Here is a 26,612-nt window from a genome sequence, read left to right on the forward strand (position 1 = left end):
TTTGACAAAACAAGTGATTGAACTAAATTTCAGACAAGTGTGAAACTTGTTGTAAAGAATATAATTATCACGATTTCCATGTCACCACATTGTTGTTGGATTGAATAGATGCTGGTAGAGTGGCCATGGTGCTGATGCAGTGCGAATTATTGTAGTTGTAGGTTAGTACGAATTTGCAATTTGTTCATGGTTGTGGCGATGACAGGCCGACTCTTTGTGAAGGACATCATGGAATATTTAAAGTCCACCAGCTATTGCTGGCAGATGGGACATCCGGCTTAACATCTATCTGATGGATGGTTTGTGGAGCTCCTGTTTAAGTAGTCTTGTATCGGACATTCTGACGAAATTTCCCATTCATCTGAGCTGATGTGACATTATCATGGCCTCTCCACTTGGCATGTCCATGTTTTGAAAGGACGCTCATGTTTATTCTTTTGTACTCCCAGTTGATTCACAGGATCGTTATCGGACAACATTGATGAAATTGTTCTAGGGCCTTGATATGAGGTTCATAGGTTGTTCAAGCTTCGGCACTAAAGAAGCGTGGGGAAACCACTGATTAATGTGGTTTTCAAAAACGCGTATATGCAATTTGCCATAAGCTGAACAAGCACATTGGATCCGGTGGTGTATTTCTTCATCAGTGTTAGCTTTTTGGGATAATAGCTTCCTATGTATGGGAAGTGAGGGATATTTTACCAATGCTTCACCGTGGAGCTCAATTGAAGGTGTTTGATTCAACATGTTTGGTGTGGGTTGAGGACTTTAGTCTTCCTGGTGTTCAAGGTGCATCGCATGTTCCCATAGGCCTCCATGAAGACATCAACAATCTGTTGTAATTCTTCTTCAGAGTGAGCACCAGTCACCACCTTGCGTGTCATTAATATGCTGAAGTTCTATCGCAGAAGTGGCTTTTTTCTTTGTCTTGGCCTCCAGCCTGCTGATGTTGAAGAGTTTCCCCTCAGTGCGATAGGTTATTACCACACTTGAGGAGGGGGTAGGGGGGGGGGGGGGCATTGGTAGTGAATTGTAGCATTGCTGCACGAAAGATAGCGAATAGCGTTGGAGTAATGACGCATCCCTGTTTGACACCTATTTTGATGGGAAAGTGTTGTTGCTTGCATACAGTCAGGTTGGAGACGAATGATGTTTGTAAAATTAGTTGGGCAGCCATATTGCGGTAGCACCTTCCAAAGGGCAGCTTGAGTCAAACGTTTTTGTGAGGTCGAAGAAAGCCAATGTCCAAAGGGGTGTTCTGCTCTCTGCTCTTTTCCCGAAGTTGGCGTGTTGCGAAGAGCAGTTCGAAAACCGCACAGACTCAGGAAGGACCTCCTAGGCAATTTGCTGGAGACGATTGAAAGTATCACAGCTAGGACCTTTCCAACAGTCGAGAGCAGTGCTATTCCACGTAGTTGTCACACTTCAACTTGTCTTCTTTCTTGAAGACTGTGAATGTCATGCCATCTCTGTGGCATGCCTCATTCTGCCAGGTCTTCAAAAATAGGGCATACCTTTTAGAGATCAGCATGTCTCCTCCATACTTGAATGCTTCCATGGGAATGTCAGAACCAGGAACTTTGTTGTTTTTCATCTGGTTGACATCAATTGCCACCCTGTTGAGGGTTGGGTCTCCATCTAGTTCACTTCTGATTGTATGTGTGGTTGGTCTTCCAGTAGGATCCATAGATGCCTTGATTCGTGCCTTGAATAAGGCACGGATATCATGCTCATCAGCAAGAAGTTTAAATTATTCAGCCAAAACCAGTTGTTATTTCCTGAACTTCAGCTTTGGCTGTCTGATGAGCGAGCTTCTTTTCTACTGAGCTTTGGTCCTGCTGTGAGGTTTGGAATGCTTTTTATTTATAACCGATGAGTCTGAATATTTCTGTGTCATTCTCATCAAACCTTGGTGTCCTTTGGTGGCGTGTCCAAGCGTTTCTTGGCATTTGCATTTGATTATGGAATTTAATAACTCCCAGTCATCTTGGACACTTATTGATGGTGTGACTGTCCATTCCTGTAGTTTCCTGGAAACGTCAAACTTTCTCCGTACTTGTCACAGCTGTCGGTTCCTTTTGGAGGCCACCTGACAGGAAAATACCGAGTGAATGAGTCCATGATTTGTCCGGCATTCGTTGGTTATAATGATGTGCACATCTTTTCGATCACAGGGCCTGACTCTCACAATTATTTTTTTTCCACAATCGAGGCTCGTGAAAGAGCTAACATTTATCACACAAGCAAATCAAACAGACAAACAAAGTATATAAAAAGGGGAGCGGTAGACAAGATGGGGAGAGAAGGGGAAGCACACAAACACAACATTTGAGACCAGGGACATCGGGAGATGTGTGGGAGGGAGAGGGCTTGTGGGGAGGAGGCGTGGGAAGGGGGGGGGGGGGGTGGGAGAAGTATAAAACACAGACACCAAGGATTTCCAGGAAAGAAGTTGGTATTTCAAAAAAGTGGATTTGGGGTGAAATTAGCAGGGGTAGAAAAGATCAAGGTTTTGGATGGGGGAAGATAATAGATGGTGATGAACAGCTGTTTTAAAGACCTGGAGGGAGGAGTGGGATTGAAGAGAGTGAGGGAGTTTGTTCCAGAGGCGGGAGAAAAGAGGAATGAAGGAGTGAAGGTGAGCAGAGAGTCTTGATTTTGGCAGTTTGACCATAAGAGGGTTGCAGGCAGATCTTGTGCGACCTGTAGAAATATTTGGGGGACAGAGCCCAGAGAGAGCTGGGGGAGCAAGGCCGGAGAGGAGTCGGTAGAAGACGGAAAGACCACCAACCTGCCTGCGGTGAGTAAGTGAAAGGCCCTTGGAGATAGCTTCATCGCGGGAGAGTCCAATGATTCTGAACGCTTTGGTTTCAACAGCGTGAAGACGAGCTAGGTGTGAGGCAGGATCATCAGCCCAGAGGGGAGAGCAGTATTCCATTGAGCTGTGGATGAAAGCCTTGTATGTGGTTATTAGCTATTTCCACAATAAATGGTCATTTTGACGGACCCTACTTTGAAGTGTATTCTTGACTGGATATGTTGGTCGAAGAATGTGAGCTAAATTCTGTTTGAGAGCACATGTAATAAAGTTATAATATAATGGAAATAAAATCATCGCCGAGTAGTGCCTCGTTTCATTTGTGTGGGAGTGTATTGTATGAAAGAGTGTGATACAGAAAGCACTTTTTGTGTACTGTTGTATTGTACATCATGTTCACGTCTCTCAGGTTGGCCCTGTTTGAAATCTGGGTGATAATTATTTTAGTTATTGTTGAACACTACGGTCAGTTCTGTCAATTCAGTTAGTTCAATCTATTTCTGTTTCATAGTTTTTTTGGGAGAGACCACAAAATTTTATTACCCACGTAACGCATGTCCGTCAAAATATTGCGTGAGTAAGACAGCAGAGTTGTAAAATAGTCGGAAGATGTACACATTTTATGCTTGCAACAAAATATGCAGGGGTGCTTATACCTTCCGTTCACAAATGTCAAATAAGGCCTACTTTGTAAATCGCCTGTTCTGTCGTCCGTTACGTGGCGAGATTACCGATGCGGTGAGGATGGAAACCGTCTCTTTTTGTAGTGTCAGGGAAGTGGTGAGACTCAAGACGCCAATGGTCGGAAACAGGTTTCACAAAAGATCACAACTTTATTAACTAGTTTCAAATAGTAATAACTACCGTTAACTCAATGGATCAGGTAACTCTATCCGCATAGTCCTTCTTGTTCGGCTGCAGCGCCGAACTCGTGGTACGCGTTCATTCCGTCGGGCAGGGCTTCTGAGGATGAGTGCTCTCTTGGCTCAAAGTCCCTTCTGTTTATATCGGCACACTTCATTTAATCCTCTGTGCGCTGAAATCGTAATCCCTTCTCCGCTGCTTACTCAGTCGCCTCCCTGGCACCAGCTCGCTCTCCTCCCTGCTGGGAATTTGCTTCATCCTCTTTGCATCCATATGAAAGACAATAGTACGGGCTTGGGAATGTGTGTTAGCCCGGGGTCGTGCTAAAGCTACACAACAGGACTCCCAGCTTCGACAGGGCGAGATGCATTCTTGACATTCTTACGACCACCTGCTCGTACTTTGATTCGTTACCAGTTCCAACCAATAAGTTACACTGAGTTACACTTCCACAATTCCCTCATCTTTTTGTTTTTGTTTATATTAACCATTAATCTAAACATCAATATAAGTAAACAATCAATCACTGCAAGTAAACATCAATACAATTTAAGTAAATAATCAATCACTGCAAGTAAACATCAATACAATTTAAGTAAATAATCAATCACTGCAAGTAAACATCATTACAAGTATAAGTAAATAATCAATATCTACAAGTAAATATCAATACAAGTATTCAAACCATAACTTTGGTAATCAAATTCCCTTAGGCATACACCGTCATCCTGCAAGAATCACAAAACATTTCGTTGGTCATTGACTCCTTCCATATTGTTCAATCTATTGCATTTGCATCACAAATATCTTTTCAAAACAACACTTCACCATCACCAAGATACAACAATTTCACTTCATTTTCAAGTTTTGTAAAGCATCTGCACCATCTGGCAAAAACGTTTGCCTCCACACGAATGTTGACTTTGTTTGAAAGGAAGGGCTGATCACTTGTGTTTGAATCCAGGTATGAAACATTTCTCCTAATGTCTTCATAGCACCTGCACTACTTCGTGTAGGATTTCGCTGTTGTGGTAACATTGCGGAGTCATAGACTGACCCTGCTCTCCTTGTAGCATTCTTGCCACTCTTGCTGTGAACCATAATGATTCCTTGGACAAGGCCTTCGCCCAGTTGTAGTCGACTTGCCTCCTCCCTCATTATGAGTGGGCAGCAAGTATTGGTGTGACGTTGATTGGCCAGCAAGATGTGGAACAGGGATGCCGGATGCATCCACAATGATGTTGGGACCATGGTGTTCAGGTCATCCATGGTCCATACCAGGAGTGGCCCGCAGAATCGTGCACAGCTGTTGTGAAAAGGCACAGCCATTGGTTTGCAGCTCCATGCTGGCTCCCCGGAAGTTGGTGAAGTAATAACATATGTCCCCGCATTTCACAGAGGTTGCAGGTAAAATGTCGTTGTCCTGCAACTTCTGATGTGATGAATGTTCGAAGCCTTCGAACAAGAGTAAGTGATCGCCTTTCTTTCATATGTTGCAGTGTGATCCAGGCAAATGGTCACATAAATTTCCTTGGTGAAGGTAAGCATTCATCTCCAAGTTACACGGGAGAATGTCTTCATCATTCTTTGAGGAAGAGGGTGTATGCCACGATTAACTTCATTTTTTAGCCACAAATTTTCTTTCTCGAACTTCTTCCCAATTCCGTTAGCACTCCCTTCAAAATGTGATCTCGTCTTATCCTTATGCTCAGTCACATCTGAATCTGCTTTCCACACACACTGAATCAGATAGGGTACATCTTACCATGAAATCAGCATAATCATGTATATCTTCTGACAGTTTCACATTCAACAATTTGTTGTTTTCCCTTACAACATTCAAAAAGTTATATTCATTTATATGCGTCACACAAATAATATTCAATCAGGTATGTATTTTACTACTAAACTAAGAATAGCATCCACAATTGCTTTCAGGTTAATATAGTTCAAAAATTAACTTGTGCAGGTATTTTAGCACTACTCTAAGAAAATAAATTGTATATGATTACAATCACAAACAGGAATATCTAATTCCCAATAAAAATTTTCCCAAACCAACAAATTAAGCATAATGTATTATTACCATAATTCCTCTCCACTTTTTCTTTTCCCCTTTTTTTTTTTTTTTTTCTAACAGTGTGTCACTCATGGTGATATGAGTTCACTGATATTGTAATTGACACAACTCATAACATTGTCGTTATGCCATTATCTTAATTCTACTGTATTCATTTGCAACATCACTTGATTTAATCTTTTAATCTCAGTATTTATGTCGCCATAAAAGTCTTCCTTTTCTGGTTCCACATTTCTTTCCTCAATTTGTCACTTCATGCGTTATCATCGTGTTGTTGGTTACCTTATTCAAACACACCGTCACTAAGGCTTTCAAGCAAGCCACCACTAAAACAATTGCCAATATAACTACTAAACCAACAAACAAGTCTGCTACTCCTTGTATATATTCATACCTATGACATAATTATATGTCGATGACATTCAACATTATATACCAAACTAACAAGCTTCCTAAAAGGTAAATAAAGAAAATCCCTTAATATGTAACATAAATCAGATTATTTGTCTTACCCTGATCCCCCTATCTCCCGGGGTTGAACTCAATCTCCTGATCATGAGTGTAGTTGTGATACATTTTTCACTCATGTTGTATTAATATCAGCAGGTAATTGTATGTCATGTAGGCAACTAAATGTCACTATCCCAAGTAGGAATATCACATGTTGAAAATGTAATGTTTATCAATGCAAGGGGTGTTAAAATGTAATTCAAATGACTGTAAATCATGACTATCATTTAAATCTGCCACTGAATGTTCTGCTGGGCTGCTAGGTGCAGCCTCATTTTCTGTGGGATCGTCCACCTTAGCCCCATGTGCTTGCTTGCAATGAGAAGGCATGAATCCAACTTTCTATTTTGGGTCCATATTTGTTTCTATTCTTATCAATCTCCTATGGTTTATCATTTCGTTCCAAGATACCGCAACCAAAGGTTTTAACCAAAGCTCTACCAAACTATTTCCAATTTGAACAAAAAAATGCCAGTGAAACAATGATTCGAAGAATTAACTTCAAGGGGTCAATAAATTTATTCTATAGCCAGATCTAATTTTCCCATCCAATAGTTTGCCTTGCCACATGTCATATTATAACACTTTAATAAACCTTCGAAAAATGTTTCCCATCTCAACAAATTTCCTTTTTACAAATAGCCATGTGTAACTTACGTATTTAACTACAATTTCCTCTCAATTTGTTTGGCCTAGCTGGCCGCAAAAGTGGCTGCCAGCATGCAGTACCGTTCTTTATCTACCAAGGAAGTGCTCGTCCACACAAGACCTCTACCAAAATGTTGTTTGTAAAAACAAATCTGGGATTTCTGATTACATGGATGCACACTCTCAGGACATTTTCAGGCTGCTGTCAACAATCCACTACGATAAATTAATTCCTTTACCCACAATCAAATAATTAGTACAAATTGAGGATATTATCCCTATCACATTCTTTTATAGATTCATTATGTTGGATCTAATTTTTTCCAATAATTTTCCACTGCTGTAAGGAAGAACAATAGCTCTCATAAGTCTTAGTAATATCGTACTTAATTTGCCCAGCATCGAATAATTTATTTACTATCCTTTCTCATCTGTTAACCAGTGACTTTGTTTGAACTCCAGAACTGAAAACCCACAATAGTTCAAACCAGCAAAATTTTCTTTACTATTTTCCCATATCATCTATGCCTAAACCACATCCATACATACAGCACAATTTATATGCTGATAAAATTCAAGTTTATATATATAAAAATCCATGAGCAGAGTACTCTGGGAAGTCAGCGTAAGACCTCTCCAAAATTTGGCTAATTTTGTACTCCCACATTTTTATGAAGCTCATATCCATAAATAGCTTTGATTCTCATATAAATTCGATCACAATGGAATCCCAAGATTACTTCCAATTTTTTTACTATTAATGAATAGCTGCTCATAACTCAGCAAATCAAATCTTTATTCTCCATCTCCCTTGACAAAAGTGATAATTTTCATAATCAAATTATATTTCTATTTTTTTTAATTTTATGAATTCTCTCGATATGCGATCCCATCCCCATGGAACTATCTATTTTTCAGACAAGGCACACTGTCGGTGTCAACAATCTTGTAAGATTGATACACAAAAACAAAAACAACAAACACAAACATTGATACACAAAACACACACACACGCATGCATTATGCATATTTGTTTGCGTTGGAACCATTATTTACAGATCAGGATGGGTGTCAGTTTTATTTCATTTTCATAAAATTTGTCCTTCAATTTTATAAATGCTAATACGCAAATGGACCAAAAAGTTTATTTTTAGAAAACCCCTATGATGTCACATTGAAATTACCCTTTCAGTTCCACCATAATTTATCCAAATTTGACTACACACCCATTTGCATGTCAGTCGACCACTGACCTATCAATCATGCGGAACACTAGTCCGAAATTCCCACCTGATCATCATGTGACTCTTGTCACTTGGTTTCAAAAATTTGCAAAGCAATTGTTCCAACTTTGTAAATTTAAAATTTTGTGCCCAACATAAAAGATCCAATTTCGGCATTTGATCAATTAATTACTAATTTGCTTACAAGCAAAAGAAAAAATGAATAATTCTTGCTCCGAAAACCTTTTCAGACACAAGAATCATCGACAGTTATTCATGTTTGTCCAGTAATCTAATCTGTTGAGGCCAATCGTCATTTGGGATTTGCCGCAATGAAGGCCTAATCATTGTCTGAGGTATCGGTCAGCACTGGTACCCTTGATCTTAGTTTACCCTATGAACTTGTCTTCCTTTTGGTATACGGACATCCTCTTTTCCAATGTCCCATCCGTCCACACTTGAAACACCGGTTTCTGTCGTTGCCTGGTCTGTGCACCTGTGCACTTGTATTGCTGGGCTGCATCTCTACCTCCCTGAGTTGCCACTGCAATCTCTCGTTATCTCCTGAAACACGAAAAAATTCTCTGTACCGTCCTTTTTGGGGAGACAACTGGAAATCAGATGGGACAACTGTCCCTTTCATTCCTAATTTCGAGGGCAGTTGTGCATTTGTCTCCTCCACTGTATCCTGTATCCTTTTTATTTTAAGTTCTAGATCCGTTATCCGTTCTTGCTGTTCCCGTTGTCTGGATTCACCATCCCAAAGATGGAATGCAAGCCAGTCTACCGTTAGATTCTGTCTCTTCCTGGCTTTCAATCTTTGTTCCAATCTTTCCAATCGACTTCGCTCAAATGTACCCTCTCTTGGAAACTCCTCATCATGTCCCTTTGTCCACAAATACCAATTCTCGACCTGCCTTATAGCTTTGGCACCATAACGGTCGTACATATGATGTGTACAAGTACCTTTTTGTGGAATCTCTGGTTGTCCTTGTGTATTCTTGCAGGCTCCATTTCCCATTTTGCCTTTTATCAAAGTAGCGTTAGATGTGTTGTAGTTTGTTCCTCTAAAGCTTCTCTCGTACCTCCAGGAAGGATCTCTCCACCTGTGCAAACGGTGATTTCCAGAGAATCTCTCTCACCTGTGGCTTTTGCACAATCCAATCTCACAGATCAGTATTTGCAGATGAGCCAGAGGGTCAGTATGAAATGGGTGAATCCTCAGGTGTCCGCTCTGTTGAAGGGGAAATCATACAATGGTAACCGCACATATATATCTATATATAAACTCACCACCTTGCTCAATTTTCCAAGGTTGTCTTCACATTGATAATATCTCACAAAGATATTAAAGCTTCTTTCTTGAGACCGCATTTTCATCAATCAAACGATCAATATATTCAATTTAATTTATTCAATTCAATTTATCCAGTTAAATTTATTCAATTAAATTCAATCAATTAGATTCAATCAATCAACAATTACTCATTAAATTACTCATTAAATTACTCATTAAATTACTTATTAAATTACTCATTAAATTACTCATTAAGTTACTCATTAAATTACTCATTAAATTACTCATTAAATTACTCATTAAATTACTCATTAAATTACTCATTAAATTACTCATTAAATTACTCATTAACTTAACTTACATAGTTTCAGCATTGTATTGATTGCTGAAATATTCCAGGGTTTATACACACCTTAAAAGAGGTATGCGTGGTGTTGCCCCCTCCCACGTTTATTCCAGGGTTTATACACAGCTTAAAAGAGGTATGCGTGGTGTTGCCCCCTCCCACTTTTAATTACTCATTACATCGTTTCAATTAAAAACATCGCTTTTACTGCTCCAGCCGCAGCATTCGTCACTTTGTCTGCTCATCCGCATGACCAAAACGAAATAAAGGGAGCTCAACCATTACACAGTGCTTTTAATGGCGCATGCCATAGGAACTCAACGCAATTTCGACTCGGCCAGCAAACGAGCAAATTTTGCAGGATGTTAACTGGAATTAGTCGTGAAAATATATCCAAAATACACAAAAATACACACCCACACAAATAAACAACATTTATTCCGTTCAACAGAACAAACATTTCCTATATCATGACATGCATGTCTTCAAAATTATATGACCAAGAGAAAAAGTAAAACTAATTAAAACTGCGGGCAGTGATAATCCGGGGACCATACCGCTCCATCCTGATTGGACGGGTGCGTGCTAGAGTCGTTAATAACGACAGTCCAGATCCGATTGTTCGAAATTTCAACTCAATCGATCGAAAAATGAACGCAGGGATGCATTTTAAAAGTGCAGTGGCACTAACTGAGTTGCCACGAATATGGCCACGAAATTGCCAATATGGCCATCACAAAATATTTTCCTTAATCAATTGGCTCATAGCATAACCAATCTGCAAGTATTTCATCCGAAGATGTATCTCTGAGGACTTTTAATTAAATAAGTCATTTATAAATCAACGAGTTAATTTATTAAATGATTAATCAATAAATCAAAATTTTCCTTGACAGCCACATCACTTGGTCAGTGTCATGTCCAAATATCAGCTTCCTTACTCAAAAGGTGCCTGAGTTAATGTAATGTAATTACTGTAATAAGATTACTGCAATTACTGTAATGATTACTGTAATTACTGTAATTACCGGAACTGTAATTACTGTAATTACCTCAGGTAATTACTGTAATGTAATTACTGTAATTTAATAAGAAATGTAATTAATTAAATAAGTACTTCATTAATCGCTAATAATTAAATAACTCGTGAATTCTTATCCGATTTACTTAACATTTGAGTGTCCCCAAAACGTTGGAGCAAAACGTTGCAACAACGAAAGTGAAACGTTGTAGCGACGTTGTGGAAATGTCAGCAAAACACAACATTTGAATGTTCCCAAAACGTTGGAGCAAAACGTTGCAACCACGAAAGTGAAACGTTGTAGCGACGTTGTGGAAACGTCAGCAAACCACAACATTTGAATGTTCCCAAAACGTTGGAGCAAAACGTTGCAACAACGAAAGTGAAACGTTGTAGCGGCGTTGTGGAAACGTCAGCAAACCACAACATTTGAATGTTCCCAAAACGTTGGAGCAAAACGTTGCAACAACGAAAGTGAAACGTTGTAGCGACGTTGTGGAAACGTCAGCAAAACACAACATTTGAATGTTCCCAAAACGTTGGAGCAAAACGTTGCAACAACGAAAGTGAAACGTTGTAGCGACGTTGTGGAAACGTCAGCAAACCACAACATTTGAATGTTCCCAAAACGTTGGAGCAAAACGTTGCAACAACGAAAGTGAAACGTTGTAGCGACGTTGTGGAAACGTCAGCAAACCACAACATTTGAATGTTCCCAAAACGTTGGAGCAAAACGTTGCAACAACGAAAGTGAAACGTTGTAGCGACGTTGTGGAAACGTCTTTCAACAACATTATTTCAATGTTGCAGGAAAGTAATGTGAAAAACGTTCCCAAAAATGTTCTCTCTCTGTCTGTCTCTCTTTCTGTCTGTCTGTGTCTCTCTCTCACTTTCTGTCTCTCTCTGTCTATCTCTCTCTGTCTGTCTCTCTGTCTCTCTCTATGTGTCTGAATATCATCTTTATCTCTGTCTGTCTCTATGTCTCTCTCTCTTTCTTTCTGTCTCTCTCTCTCTGTCTCTCTCTGTCTATCTCTCTCTGTCTGTCTCTCTCTCTCACTTTCTGTCTCTCTCTGTCTATCTCTCTCTGTCTGTCTCTCTGTCTCTCTCTATGTGTCTGAATATCATCTTTATCTCTGTCTGTCTCTATGTCTCTCTCTCTTTCTTTCTGTCTCTCTCTCTCTGTCTCTCTCTGTCTATCTCTCTCTGTCTGTCTCTCTCTCTCACTTTCTGTCTCTCTCTGTCTATCTCTCTCTGTCTGTCTGTCTCTCACTTTCTGTCTCTCTCTGTCTATCTCTCTCTGTCTGTCTGTCTGTCTCTCTCTATGTGTCTGAATATCATCTTTATCTCTGTCTGTCTCTATGTCTCTCTCTCTTTCTTTCTGTCTCTCTCTCTCTGTCTCTCTCTGTCTATCTCTCTCTGTCTGTCTCTCTCTCTCACTTTCTGTCTCTCTCTGTCTATCTCTCTCTGTCTGTCTGTCTCTCACTTTCTGTCTCTCTCTGTCTATCTCTCTCTGTCTGTCTGTCTGTCTCTCTCTATGTGTCTGAATATCATCTTTATCTCTGTCTGTCTCTATGTCTCTCTCTCTTTCCTTCTGTCTCTCTCTCTCTGTCTCTCTCTGTCTATCTCTCTCTGTCTGTCTCTCTCTCACTTTCTGTCTCTCTCTGTCTATCTCTCTCTGTCTGTCTGTCTCTCACTTTCTGTCTCTCTCTGTCTATCTCTCTCTGTCTGTCTGTCTGTCTCTCTCTATGTGTCTGAATGTCATCTTTATCTCTGTCTGTCTCTATGTCTCTCTCTCTTTCCTTCTGTCTCTCTCTCTCTGTCTCTCTCTGTCTATCTCTCTCTGTCTGTCTCTCTCTCTCACTTTCTGTCTCTCTCTGTCTATCTCTCTCTGTCTGTCTGTCTGTCTCTCTCTATGTGTCTGAATATCATCTTTATCTCTGTCTGTCTATATGTCTCTCTCTCTTTCCTTCTGTCTCTCTCTCTCTGTCTCTCTCTGTCTATCTCTCTCTGTCTGTCTCTCTCTCTCTCACTTTCTGTCTCTCTCTGTCTATCTCTCTCTGTCTGTCTGTCTGTCTCTCTCTATGTGTCTGACAAATTTCGTCAAAAAAAACACAACAGCACTGGTTTTGCTTCCTGGAAGCTTCCTGCAAAACGCTTTGCTTCTCGCAAAACGTCCACCAATGGGAACTAGAGGGAGGGGAAGGAGCGGGAGCAAGAGACAGGTAGCCGGAATGAACATGAGGGACAATGAGGGACAGTGAGGGCGTGTCGGTATGCAATTTTCATCCAATCGCCATCTTTCACAATAATTCTGGACCGGCATGAGATGGCGTTGTCTGTCATTAATTTATATTGTAATCAAACGAGTTTTAGACATGGCGGGAAAACTGAAAAAAAAAAATTATTTATTTAAAACGGGTGTACACGATTGTACACGTGTACGGACCTTACTGAACCTTACCGAACCGGCAAACAAATCGCCTCATGGTGCACTTCATGAGCCGATTTGCCTGCAGACCAGAGTAAGGCTTTTAATACCCAGCGTATAATGTACATATCCTCGCAAGCACACGAATAATAGAATCATTTAAAACGTTCCATCCTTGGATTACCTATGGACAATCACAAGTCCCACACACATCCTCCACCATGATTCAGAATTCATATTTCATAATGGACCATCCCCAAGACGCTATGCTTACCTTGGCGACGTCCACTCGAAATTCCAGCGGTGCCTCCAGATTGTCAGGGAAGTGGTGAGACTCAAGACGCCAATGGTCGGAAACAGGTTTTACAAAAGATCACAACTTTATTAACTAGTTTCAAATAGTAATAACTACCGTTAACTCAATGGATCAGGTAACTCTATCCGCATAGTCCTTCTTGTTCGGCTGCAGCGCCGAACTCGTGGTACGCGTTCATTCCGTCGGGCAGGGCTTCTGAGGATGAGTGCTCTCTTGGCTCAAAGTCCCTTCTGTTTATATCGGCACACTTCATTTAATCCTCTGTGCGCTGAAATCGTAATCCCTTCTCCGCTGCTTACTCAGTCGCCTCCCTGGCACCAGCTCGCTCTCCTCCCTGCTGGGAATTTGCTTCATCCTCTTTGCATCCATATGAAAGACAATAGTACGGGCTTGGGAATGTGTGTTAGCCCGGGGTCGTGCTAAAGCTACACCACAGGACTCCCAGCTTCGACAGGGCGAGATGCATTCTTGACATTCTTACGACCACCTGCTCGTACCTTGATTCGTTACCAGTTCCAACCAATAAGTTACACTGAGTTACACTTCCACAGTAGTATGGGTAGGGATTTTTTAATGAGATGTATTGAATTTGGGAATGCAGCATATTTATCGTGGTTGAAGAGGACTGGTATGAAACGAGAGCAATGTTTTTGGATGTTTTTACCACTTCCCATTTTAATTTAGGCCATCAATAAAATTCAGTAACATTACTCATGTAATTGCTTACCCATGTAACACATTGTACAGATCGTAGTGCCGAGATTCCCATGGAACTAGCGATTGTTTTGTGATGCTGATAGTGGGTAAGCGAGGTCCGCGAAGAAACCTTGTTTCAATGGATTGTGCAGCGGTGCTCACCATGCTTACCGATTTGGGAATGACATGATATTACCCACGTAACAATTTGACGGACAACACACTTACGAATTAGTAACATTTTATTCATTAGTATTTACAAAGTACCGTATTTTCCGGTGTATCAACCGCACCCGTGTATCAACCGCACCCCCGATTTTCGACTTCAAAAAAAAATCCCCCAAAAAATCAGATTTTCGAGGGGAAAAAAAAAAAAAAAATCAGGAAAATTTAAAAAAGAGAAGAGAATAAATAAATAAAATGGAAAGCGAAATATTATATGATGAAAGGAAAGAGAAACTGAAGACAGAGAAAGAGTGAAAATACATGAAATGAGTTGAAAGAGAATAAAAAAAACATAATTATTCTTTCTTGCCAATGTGGGGCCCTGAAAAGGGCCGTTTGGTTTTGGCTCTTGCCAATGTGGGGCCCTGAAAAGGGCCGTTGGGTTTAGTCTCTAAAATCCGAAGAAGTCCTCCTCGTCATCCGTTTCTTCAGTCCAATCCGAGTCGGGGTAGGCAAGATCCTCATCGTCGTTATCCTCTTCTCCATCGTCGGAAAAGGCCCGTTGGGTTTAGGCTCTAAAATCCAAAGAAGTCCTCGTCATCTGTTTCTTCAGGGAAGACATTACGAAGATCATCATCCGAGTCTGGGTAGGCGAGATCATCGTCGTCGTTATCCTCTTCTCCATCGTCGGTCACTGCCACTTCATCCTCCCAGATGATGTCATCTTGAGTGCCATCAAGGGCATTAGATATGCAGCACTTGAGGAAGGCCCGCTCTATGATGGCTGCCGGCAACTCCTCCCAGACCTTCAGTATCCAGCTACAGATTGTCGGGAGGTCCACCTTCCTCATCCTCCCAGTCTTGGTGAAGGTCTTGTCCCCCGACAGCATCCACTCCGACCAACAGCGCCGCAGACTGTCTTTGAACGGCTTGTTGACTGAAACGTCTAGCGGCTGCAGCAGCGACGTCATGCCACCCGGGATCATCACCAGATCAGTGTTGAGCCCCCTCAGCGTTGACTTGGTCTCCTCTGTCTTTTGACAACGGAAGGCGTCGAGGACGAGCATGCTCCGTCGCCGCGAAAGCCCACCAACTCGTCTCCCCCACACGACGCGGAGCCAGTCATATACCAGCGCTTGGTCCATCCACCCCTTGGCCTGGGCACGAACGATTACACCCGGAGGAAATTTATCCTTTGGTAGCGTCTTCCTCTTGAAGATGATATACGGCGGCAGCTTTCCCCCATCAGCGGTGCACGCTAGCATAACCGTAAAACGATCTTTCTCATGACCCGTTGTATTGATGGACACCGACTTGTCACCTTTGGCCGAGATGGTGGTCCCTCGAGGCACATCAAAGGTCAGCGGCGTCTGATCTGCGTTGCCGATGCGGCTTAGGGGATAGTCGAAATATTGAAGAACAGGAACTTGATCACGCTTGCGGAACTTGATCACGAACTTCTGAAAATTAGCAGTCTTCTCTGGTATGTCATCAGGGAGACTCTGTGCGATGTGGGTTCGCCGGCGAATGGAAAGGCCATGACGACCCATGAACCTGTACGCCCAAGACGTACTGGCCGTGAAGTCATCGACCCCTGTTTCCCTGGCGATGAGTCGGGCCTGGAGTCGCAACGCTAGTGTCGCGATGGCGTGTCCCTCGGCTCGCTTCTCTCTCACCCACATTAGCAGTCTCTCCTCCAAGGCCGGCCACTGGGCTGCTTTGCCCCTCATCGCCTTCTTCTTCGGCATCGTCTCCAGCGTCTGCTTGTTAGTCCGCCAGCGTCTAATGACGGACTCGTCGATTCCGAAGTGTCGGCCGGCCGCCCGATTACTAAACTCTTCTGCAAACCTGCAGGCACGGAGCTTGAAAGCTGCTGTGAATGATCGCGGTGCCATCTCGTGGTCTTGGTCAGGATAGAAGCGAATGGTGAAGCTTGGTCTTGGTCAGGATAGAAGCGAATGGTGAATCTTGGTCTTGATAGCTCGAACAGGATAGAACGAATGGTGAAACTCCCTGTTGACCTCTCCGTTTTATAAATTCGCCCAGCCCATGCGGCGGCATCAAAGCCGACTTCAGTAGGTTAGGCCAGATAAAAAAAAAGAGTTGTTGATCGTCCACCGCCCGACCCTACGAAACACACCCGATCCGAAACTTTTTTTATTTTTTATTTTGAAAAAAATCATAAAAAACGATCTTTTCACATTCAAATTTGGCGCCGTTCTGCACTGCATGCGCAGTGCGTGCTGCGCAGAGCGTCGCAAGTGCCTCGGGCAACTTCACCCATTTTACGTTGGCCATTCATGGCGGCTATTGTGTGAGATTTTTCCCGCTGAAATCTGTATTGATTCGTGCTAGAATTGGCTTGAAATGCCTATTGTGATCGCATCAATAGCCCGTGAGGGCTCTTCCAAGACGGTGAAGGACTGGTTTGCGTGCAATATCGAGTTGGATGTTACAATCTCGGACTTCTATGCAGAGTTCTCAGACGGCAAGTATGATGGGGATAGGGAGCCATTGCCTGACGATACACGCGGTACTTTTGTCAAAGTATTCGCCGGCCCCAGTAAAACTGACATGACGAAAGTTTCACCAGCTTGCAAAGTTTCTGATGTGACAAAGACTCTTGGCTCATTTCTCAAATTTGTGTTGGCTGCAGACACGGCCACGGATCACAGGATGGAACCCGATGAATGAAGAAATAAAATCATTTTGAGGAGAAAGGAGTCTTTATTTCATATTTTTCCATGTCAACAAAACTCAATGGAAAGTAGGAAAAAAAAATAAAAAATAAAAATAAAAACCTCCCCCCCTACCCGAACTTTTGAGAAAAAAGGACGCTCAACAACTTTTTATTTTTATGTGGCCTTACCGCGGCGTTGGTTAGACAATAGGTACGTCATAATGTCCCATGCACAACATCCTGTTTACCATGTTGACGCTTTTGTTTTGTGACTTAATCCTGTCTTTATTTAGCACACTGTATTCACTATGTGACCTGTCATTCAAAGAGGACTAGTGAAAGTACACATTTTCACAAACACGCATAGAAAAATCAAATATTACAAACTTCAAACTTTCTTGTATTTTGACTGGCAGCAGTAATCGGCATTGAACCTACCTTAGTAACATAATTGACGATCATTCATCATTGTATCCCCGCAACCCCAAAGTAATATAAAGATTACGTCCCGTTGATATGACAGTTTTTCAATGCACAAATTTTTCTGTTACTGTGTATCAACCGCACCCCCTTTTTTAGGGTTTTCCCGTCGGTAAAAAACCGCGGTTGATACACCGGAAAATACGGTAGGCCTTATTTGACATTTGTGAACGGAAGGTATAAGCACCCATGCATATTTTGTTGCAAGCATAAAATGTGTACATCTTCCGACTATTTTACAACTCTGCTGTCTTACTCACGCAATATTTTGACGGACATGCGTTACGTGGGTAATGAAGTTTTGCGGTCTCTCCCAAAAAAACTATGAAACAGAAATTGATTGAACTCTAACTGAATTGAAAGAACTGACCGTAGTGTTCAACAATAACTAAAATAATTATCACCCAGATTTCAAACAGGGCCAACCTGAGAGACATGAACATGATGTACAATACAACAGTACACAAAAAGTGCTTTCTGTATCACACTCTTTCATACAATACACTCCCACACAAATGAAACGAGGCACTACTCGGCGATGATTTTATTTCCATTATAACTTTATTACATGTGCTCTCAAACAGAATTTAGCTCACATTCTTCGACCAACATATCCAGTCAAGAATACACTTCAAAGTAGGGTCCGTCAAAATGACCATTTATTGTGGAAATAGCCTATTATTTAAGTTATCTATTAAGTTATACATCATCTATTAAGTGCCTGTGCTTCAATATTGGGTGTTGCCAAGATGTCTTGAGATGGTTTATGGGTGGGAAAGGGTCTTGGTGATCACGAAGTCACGTTGAACATACGGGTTAAGGAGACGTATACCGTTTTGAGTTATGTTTTCCTATTCCACGCTTTCCAATAGGTGGAGGACAACCAAAGGATGTGGTTGTCCTCCACCCTGGCATTGATGTCACAGAGAAGTATGATCTTTGACTGTGATGGTGCAGCTACCAGAGATGCATCTCATTCGGAATGGATGGTTTCTTTCACTTCAGCTTATGATGCTTCTTTTCTTTGGTCACTTCATCCATTTCACTTCATCCAAGGTATGTGCATAAGCACTGGTACAGTAGTGGTGGCTGTAGGTGAGGAGCTGCTATCCCAGAGGTTGTGGGTTTAAATCCAGCTGAAGGCAACAGTATGAGGAATTTGGATTCTAAGCTTCAGGAAGTCGAGTTGGTTTCAGGAGAACCCACCACACCACTATTTGATCGTAGGTAAAGACCCAGCTGGCTTATTAATGACCTGCAGGGTGGAATAATCTGACTGCCCCACCTGGTCTGGTTTACATGCAATACCTGTCAGTGTCTACCCACTGTGGTTGACCTATATTTCCTTCCCTTTTTACAGGTGGTCATTCTGGATGACTGTGGGTTCCACCCTTCTCTCGTACTGTATTTACAACCTTAAAAACGAAAGGTTTTACAAGTAGATTTCTGCAGCCATTATTGAAACCACAAACCCTAACTGTTGCTGCCACCATACCTAACAAACGGCAGTGAGATGGTGTCTCAAGAGTCTTCTTCAATAACAATTTTAATTTACTTTTAAAAAAAAACATCTTAATTGGGAAGTGAACCTTGTGAATTATTATTTTGATGCAACATTTCCTAACAGCTAACGGAGAAATGTTCACGATCGATCTTGACACCCCTAATACATCCCGATGAGAAAGGGAACGAAGATGATGATGACAAAACATTTTTGAAGTTTGGGATGTTAATTTACTGTTGGAGGCTTAAAATGGTTTTGTTTTTTTGTTGTTGTTCAGGCCTTGAGGATTCTGGGAGCAGTGAGGAGGAAGAGGATGAAGTGGATGAGGGAAGGAGGGACGGCTATGGTAGTGAGGATGCTGATGATAATACAGGAGATGGCCAAGAGTATTGTGAAAGTGAACAGGTGAGGAAACTTTTTCTTTCAACTTTATTGTCTAGCTCTAGCCAAACGTGTGTGTGTGTGTGTGTGTGTGTGTGTGTGTGTGTGTGTGTGCGCGCGTGTGTGTGTGTGTGTGTGTGTGTGTGTGTGTGTGTGTGTGTGTGTGTGTGTGTGTGTGTGTGTGTGTGTGTGTGTGTGTGTGTGTGTGTGTGTGTGTGTGTGTGTGTGCGCGTGTGCGTGCGTGCACGCATTCACAATCATAAACATAAACATCTTTTTAAAATGATTCTTTTTCTGGTACTGTCAGAGAATCCCTTTTAACGATTTGGCAAAAAAAACGTCATTCACTAGAACTGCATATCCAATAAGTGAGTAAGATCTAGTGAAGACCATTTGCATTGGTCTTTTATGAATCTTACCTGTTTTAGGAGTCATGCAGGTTAGGTTGATGATGCCATCGGTGGCCAGGTTAAAAATAGACATCGATACTAAGCTGGTACTGCGTGTTCATGTCTTTCTCTTTTATGCCTCCATCGACAAAGTCGCCGGAAGCATTAGCTATATAATATTCTCCGTAGCTGATTCTGTCTGTCTGTGAGTCTGTCTGTGAGTCTGTCTGTGAGTCTGTCTGTGAGTCTCTGTGAGTCTGTCTGTGAGTCTCTGTGAGTCTGTCTGTGAGTCTGTCTGTGAGTCTGTCTATGAGTCTGTCCAGGGGTATGGCCTGCTCTGTTGAGGCAGTAGCTCCACCCATTCTGGAAGAGGCTTCAAAAACAAATAGCCACCATTTTCTTTCCTCGCAAAGCTTTGAGGCCTCTTTTGTTCGGCCCGCAGTGTCTTGCTCTCTCTCAGTTTTATTTCAACTCTAATTCGATATCTTATTTCATTTTTCACAGTCGCTCACATGGTTTTAGACTCGGTTGCAAAAAACGGGAAGGAAATTCAATTAAAGTTAACGTTTATAGAACGAAATGCATTTTCAAAGGCCTGTAACATAAAGTTCATTGAGTCTCTCACGGCTTTATCTCAACTCTAATTCACCATCTGATTTCATTTTTCACAGTCGCTAACATGGTTTTAAACTCGGTTGCAAAAAACGGGAAGGAGATTTGTTGAAAGTTAACGCACAGGCAGGAAATAGCCGAGATCGGCACGGTTTATCATATACCGCCCAAATAATACAGACAAGAAATATTCGATGAAAGTTAACGTTTATAGAACAAAATGCATTTTGAATGAGAAGGCCTGTTTAATGTAGACTAACTATTGAATACAATGTTTATTAATAACGTTTGATTTTAATCTATTTTTACTTTGTAAAGCGAAAAGTTTTCGATACATTCAAGTTTAAAAATGAAGTCACCCGTGACTGATGTGCATTTTAAGACTGAATCAACACTTCTTCGATAATAAATTACTTTTTGAAGAAACAAAGGTGCATTTTGATTACAACTCAAGCAAAGGAAACCAGGCAATGCCTGTTTCGTTCGGAGCGATGATACACCACCCAAAGAAGATGCGTTTCATTTCTAGAGGAAATAAAATCGTGAAATCTTTAATAATTTTTTTGGGGGGTTTTCGCACAAGTTTTCAAGGCTGAATCAATCGTGTTCACGTCCAGGATCATTAAAGAAACTCCATTTCACAAATGAATGAACAGGACAAGGGGGTGGATTTACACTGTGTTGCTCCAAGAGAAAGATCAATTACCTCTATATTTGCCGTACCTGCTTGATTGGAACAACTGCCTGAGTGAGGGCTAGAGAGGAGAGGGGGGCGGTGAGGAGGACAGAAGGGGTTGGAGAGGAGTAAAGGGAAGAGAGGAGTAAGGAGGAGTTGGAAAGGAGTGAGGGGAGAGGAGTAAAGCGAAGAGAGGAGTGGGGAGGATTTGGAAAGGAGTGAGGAAGTGAGGGGAGAGGAGTAAAGGGAAGAGAGGAGTGACAAGGAGTTGGAAGGGAGTAAGGGGAAGAGAGGAGTGGGGAGGAGTTTGAAAGGAGTGGGGAGGAGTTTGAAAGGAGTGGGGAGGAGTTTGGAAGGAGTGGGGAGGAGTTTGGAAGGAGTGGGGAGGAGTTTGGAAGGAGTGGGGAGGAGTTTTGAAGGAGCGGGGAGGAGTTTGGAAGGAGCGGGGAGGAGTTTGGAAGGAGCGGGGAGGAGATTGAAAGGAGCGGGGAGGAGTTTGAAAGGAGCGGGGAGGAGTTTGAAAGGAGCGGGGAGGAGTTTGAAAGGAGCGGGGAGGAGTTTGAAAGGAGCGGGGAGGAGTTTGAAAGGAGCGGGGAGGAGTTTGAAAGGACCGGGGAGGAGTTTGAAAGGACCGGGGAGGAGTTTGAAAGGAGCGGGGAGGAGTTTGAAAGGAGCTGGGAGGAGTTTGAAAGGAGCGGGTAGGAGTTTTAAAGGAGCGGGGAGGAGTTTGAAAGGAGCGGGGAGGAGTTTGAAAGGAGCGGGGAGGAGTTTGAAAGGAGCGGGGAGGAGTTTGAAAGGAGCGGGGAGGAGTTTGAAAGGAGCGGGGAGGAGTTTGAAAGGAGCGGGGAGGAGTTTGAAAGGAGCGGGGAGGAGGTTGCAAGGAGCGGGGAGGAGGTTGCAAGGAGCGGGGAGGAGGTTGCAAGGAGCGGGGAGGAGGTTGCAAGGAGCGGGGAGGAGGTTGCAAGGAGCGGGGAGGAGGTTGCAAGGAGCGGGGAGGAGGTTGCAAGGAGCGGGGAGGAGGTTGCAAGGAGCGGGGAGGAGGTTGCAAGGAGCGGGGAGGAGGTTGCAAGGAGCGGGGAGGAGGTTGCAAGGAGCGGGGAGGAGGTTGCAAGGAGCGGGGAGGAGGTTGCAAGGAGCGGGGAGGAGGTTGCAAGGAGCGGGGAGGAGGTTGCAAGGAGCGGGGAGGAGGTTGCAAGGAGCGGGGAGGAGGTTGCAAGGAGCGGGGAGGAGGTTGCAAGGAGCGGGGAGGAGGTTGCAAGGAGCGGGGAGGAGGTTTCAAGGAGCGGGGAGGAGGTTTCAAGGAGCGGGGAGGAGGTTGCAAGGAGCGGGGAGGAGGTTGCAAGGAGCGGGGAGGAGGTTGCAAGGAGCGGGGAGGAGGTTGCAAGGAGCGGGGAGGAGGTTGCAAGGAGCGGGGAGGAGGTTGCAAGGAGCGGGGAGGAGGTTGCAAGGAGCGGGGAGGAGGTTGCAAGGAGCGGGGAGGAGTTTGAAAGGAGTGAGGAGAGGAGTGAAGCGAAGAAAGGAGTGGGGAGGAGTTTGAAATGAGCGGGGAGGAGTTTGAAAGGAGCGGGGAGGAGTTTGCAAGGAGCGGGGAGGAGTTTGAAAGTAGTGAGGGGAGAGGAGTAAAGCGAAGAGAGGAGTGGGGAGGAGTGAGAGGAGAGGACTAAAGCGAAGAGAGGAGTGAGGAGGAGTTTTAAAGGAGTGAGAAGGAGCGGGGAGGAGTTTGCAAGGAGCGGGGAGGAGTTTGCAAGGAGCGGGGAGGAGTTTGCAATGAGTGGGGAGGAGTTTGAAAGTAGTGAGGGGAGAGGAGTAAAGCGAAGAGAGGAGTGGGGAGGAGTGAGAGGAGAGGACTAAAGCGAAGAGAGGAGTGAGGAGGAGTTTTAAAGGAGTGAGAAGGAGTTTTAAAGGAGTGAGGAGGGGTCCGAAAGGAGTGCGGAGGAGTCCGGAAGGAGTGTGGAAGGAGTGTGGAGTGCGGATGCGTCCGAAAGGAGTGCGGATGCGTCCGAAAGGAGTGCGGAGGCGTCGGGAAGGAGTGCGGAGTCGTCGGGAAGGAGTGCGGAGGCGTCGGGAAGGAGTGCGGAGGCGTCGGGAAGGAGTGCGGAGGCGTCGGGAAGGAGTGCGGAGGCGTCGGAAAGTATGTGTAATGAGGTAAAGATGAACTGATTCGATTTTGGGGTCACGAGGTCAAAGGCCAAAGGTCAGAAGTCATGTTGGGTAAAAATACTGTTACCGTTGTAACATGTGAACCAGTGATGGGGTTCTGACCAAATTTGGTACACTTATGTAGAATGATGTAAAGATGTACTGTTTACATTTTGGGGTCAAAGGTCAAAGGTCAAATCTGTAATAGGTGTATAACTTGAGAACTGCTGAAGTGATCCAATTCAAACTTAGGACAGGTATATAGGATGATGTAAAGATTAGCTTATTTGATTTTGGGGTCAGAGGTCAAATCTGTGTCTGTGGTCTATAACTTGAGGATGGCTTGGTACAGGTATGTATAATATTGTAAAGATTAAGTGGTTCTTTTTTGGGGTCAAAGGTCAAATCTGTAATCGGTCTATAACTCGAGAATGACCTAAGTGATCCAATTCGAATTTGGTACGGGTATGTATGATGATGTAAAGATTAAATGATTAGAATTTGGGTTTAAGAGGTCAATGGTCAAAGTCTATAATAGGTCTATAACTCGAGAATAGCTGAAGTGATCTAATTCAAACAGATATGTATAATGTATAAATCAAAACAGATATGTATAAACAGATATGTATAATGATGTAAACACGAATCGATTAAATTTTGGGGTCAATCGGTCAAAGGTCAGAGGTCATGTCAGGTAAACATGTGCTAGCTTGGGCACAGCTGAATGGATTTAAACCAAACTTGATACAAGTGTTTTCATGATGTAATAATGTGGGCTGAGGCATATCAGTCGATGTCGTTACGTCGAAGAGTGCCGTTCTAGTTCAGAGATAAAATGCAGTATATTCGTGTTTCAACCGCGTCCTGAGTTTAAACCAATTTTGAGTTTGGTTGTCTTAAACTAACCATTACAAGCGGGCTATTTTGAGTCGGTCAGTTTTGTAATTCAGCGATGCTGTCCAAAAGTTGAATGAGTGTTCTTGGATGTGAAATCCTCCACAGACAATGAGTAGATGCTTTACATGTTTATTAGTCTGTATCTTCATCGATTCATTTTGAGGATTTATGTTGTATTAAACCTATGGAGTGTCCGTGTCATTCCTACATGTAGGAAGTTTAGCGACTTATTGATACAATACTGTACTGTGCTATAGTATACTGCATGCCAACCTGCACCATTCTGTACTATGTTGTAATATTCTGTTGCACTATGTTGTACCATACCGCTTTGACCTGTGTTATGCTGCTCTATGTACACTAAAACATTCTGTACCCTATGCTGTGTGTTTGACAAGATGGTGTGCAAGTTGCATACTTGCCGTGGAGCTGTCCAGTCTGGGTTTGATTCGTGACCCGACTATGAACTTTCTGATTGGTGTTTTGTAGGTAGTGCGGTGCGTCGATGTTTCGCTTCCCTTGGATGGTTGTTGAGCTGGGGACCGTAGCATGAATACAACAACAACAACAACAGGCATTTTAAGGCCATTTTCCCTGCTAGAACGGGGGTTAGCCTTGCGGTCCCCATGACAATCTTCTCCATTTTGCCCTATTTTCTGCATCTCCCTTTGTTTAACCCCCTTGCCCGCATTTCTTCTTCGACCATCTTTAGACAAGTCTTTCTCGGTCTTACCCGTCCTCTACTTCCTTCTACATTCATTTCCATCACTCTTCTCAACCAGTCACTTACATCCTTCCTCAACACATGACCAAACCATCTCAAACTGTTTCTCTTCACAGCATCCATCACAGGCTCTATTCCCATCATCTTTCGCAATTCATCATTTGTCTTCCTCTCTCTCAACGATACTCCACACATCCACCGAACCATCCGCATTTCCACCCTTTCCAGCCTTCGTTGCTGCTCTACGTTCATTACCCATGTCTCGTTCCCATAAATCATAACACTTCTCACACATGCAGCATACACCTTTCCCTTCAGCTTCAACGACACTCCCCTCCTCGTCAGCACGCCACTCAGTTCCCGAAACTTCTTCCATGCACATCTCACTTTAGCAACCGTTGCCGAGTCTGATCCACCTTCTCCATTCAGCATGTCTCCTAGTTAACAAAATGTTTTCACACCTTCCAGCTTCACGCCGTCTCCAAGATCCAACTCAACATTTCCTCCATCTGCAGCTCCCTCTGTGCACACCTTACATTTGAATGTAGCTGCCACACTGGTTAATGACCCTCTCAAACCACTACGTTTTTGATGAAGCCACTCAGCGCACATTGTACATTGAATGGAATTCACTCCGACACCCTTCCTGCACGCAGCACACGGTTCCGATTGTGAATGCCTTAGCTCTTGAGGCGAAAACTCCATGGCGGACTCAAAGCCAGAAAGCTATATAACATTGCGCGGGATGGAGGGGCGGCGCGAGATCCCTGCAGTCTTACCTGTTCTTGGGGCGTCTCCAATGCCGCTGCAAATTAAATAAACCACACGGAAAACTTTCAGATATATACAGAAAAATAATACAAGGGTTTATTTTACAATGAATAGCGGGACAGGAAAATCACGTGCCGGTAAATAGATGGCCTAATCGGGACGTCCCCACACACAGATTTCGGATACGGTCAAGGGAAAATGAATTAAGGAAAAGAAAACGTTCGTTATGTTCGGGGAAATGTCGTGCATCCTTATCTGTTTGTCGTCTTGTCCACCGTCCACGCGTGGCTCCAAGCTCCGGCGTGAGGAAACCCTTCGTCCGCTCGCACGCTTCGCCAGGCCCCGATGCGACTCGCTGCGCTGCCCACCACGAGGTCCCGCCTGCTCAGCACCAACACTCGCTCCCTGCACCAACAGCACCGCGAAGGGCCGAGCACCGCTCCAAGCTCTGGAAGCACTGAGAAGGACCGCTCCAAGCACCACTCCACACCAAGAGGGAACCGTCAGCACAAAGAAAAGCGCAGAGAGCGAAAGATGTCGTGCAGCGCCAAGAGACCAGCGAAGAAGCCAAGAGCAAGAGGGAGAGAGGGCCGACACCTTGGGCAGTTCCAAATTCCTTCTTTCACCTGTAGCGACCTGTACAGGGTCTGTTTTCTGCCAAGAAAACGTTCAGGACTTGTGCACAAAAACGGATTTTTAGCAACGGCAGTTTTGTTTTTATTTATTTTCTATGAGGGTATTTTTACGATTTGCAGTATTTGGTACTTCCAGGCCAGTGCCATAGACTTCCAACGTGGTCTGATTAATTATTGAATGGATTCATACCACAAGTTTGTTAAAGAGAATGTGTCAATGAATTTTGTGGTTGGGGAGAAGATGTTTTTTTAAGGTTTTAGGTTAAATCCAATATGGCTGCCAAAGCATGTGACCTATGATGTCATAAATTT

At 43.2% G+C, this 26,612-nt stretch overlaps 1 protein-coding gene across 1 annotated transcript in view; it reads left to right on the forward strand.

Moving 5' to 3' along the window:
* Positions 1–26,612, forward strand: part of BOP1 (BOP1 ribosomal biogenesis factor) — a 200,002-nt gene that overhangs the window by 8,928 nt on the left and 164,462 nt on the right. The window contains exon 3 of the mRNA XM_068102104.2: positions 19,354–19,481. Within this exon, the coding sequence (XP_067958205.1) occupies positions 19,354–19,481 (128 nt within the window). The remainder of the gene's footprint in view (positions 1–19,353; positions 19,482–26,612) is intronic.

Source organism: Myxine glutinosa, chromosome 10 (assembly GCF_964187855.1).
Source record: "Myxine glutinosa chromosome 10, kmMyxGlut1.1, whole genome shotgun sequence".
NCBI lineage: Eukaryota > Metazoa > Chordata > Myxini > Myxiniformes > Myxinidae > Myxine > Myxine glutinosa.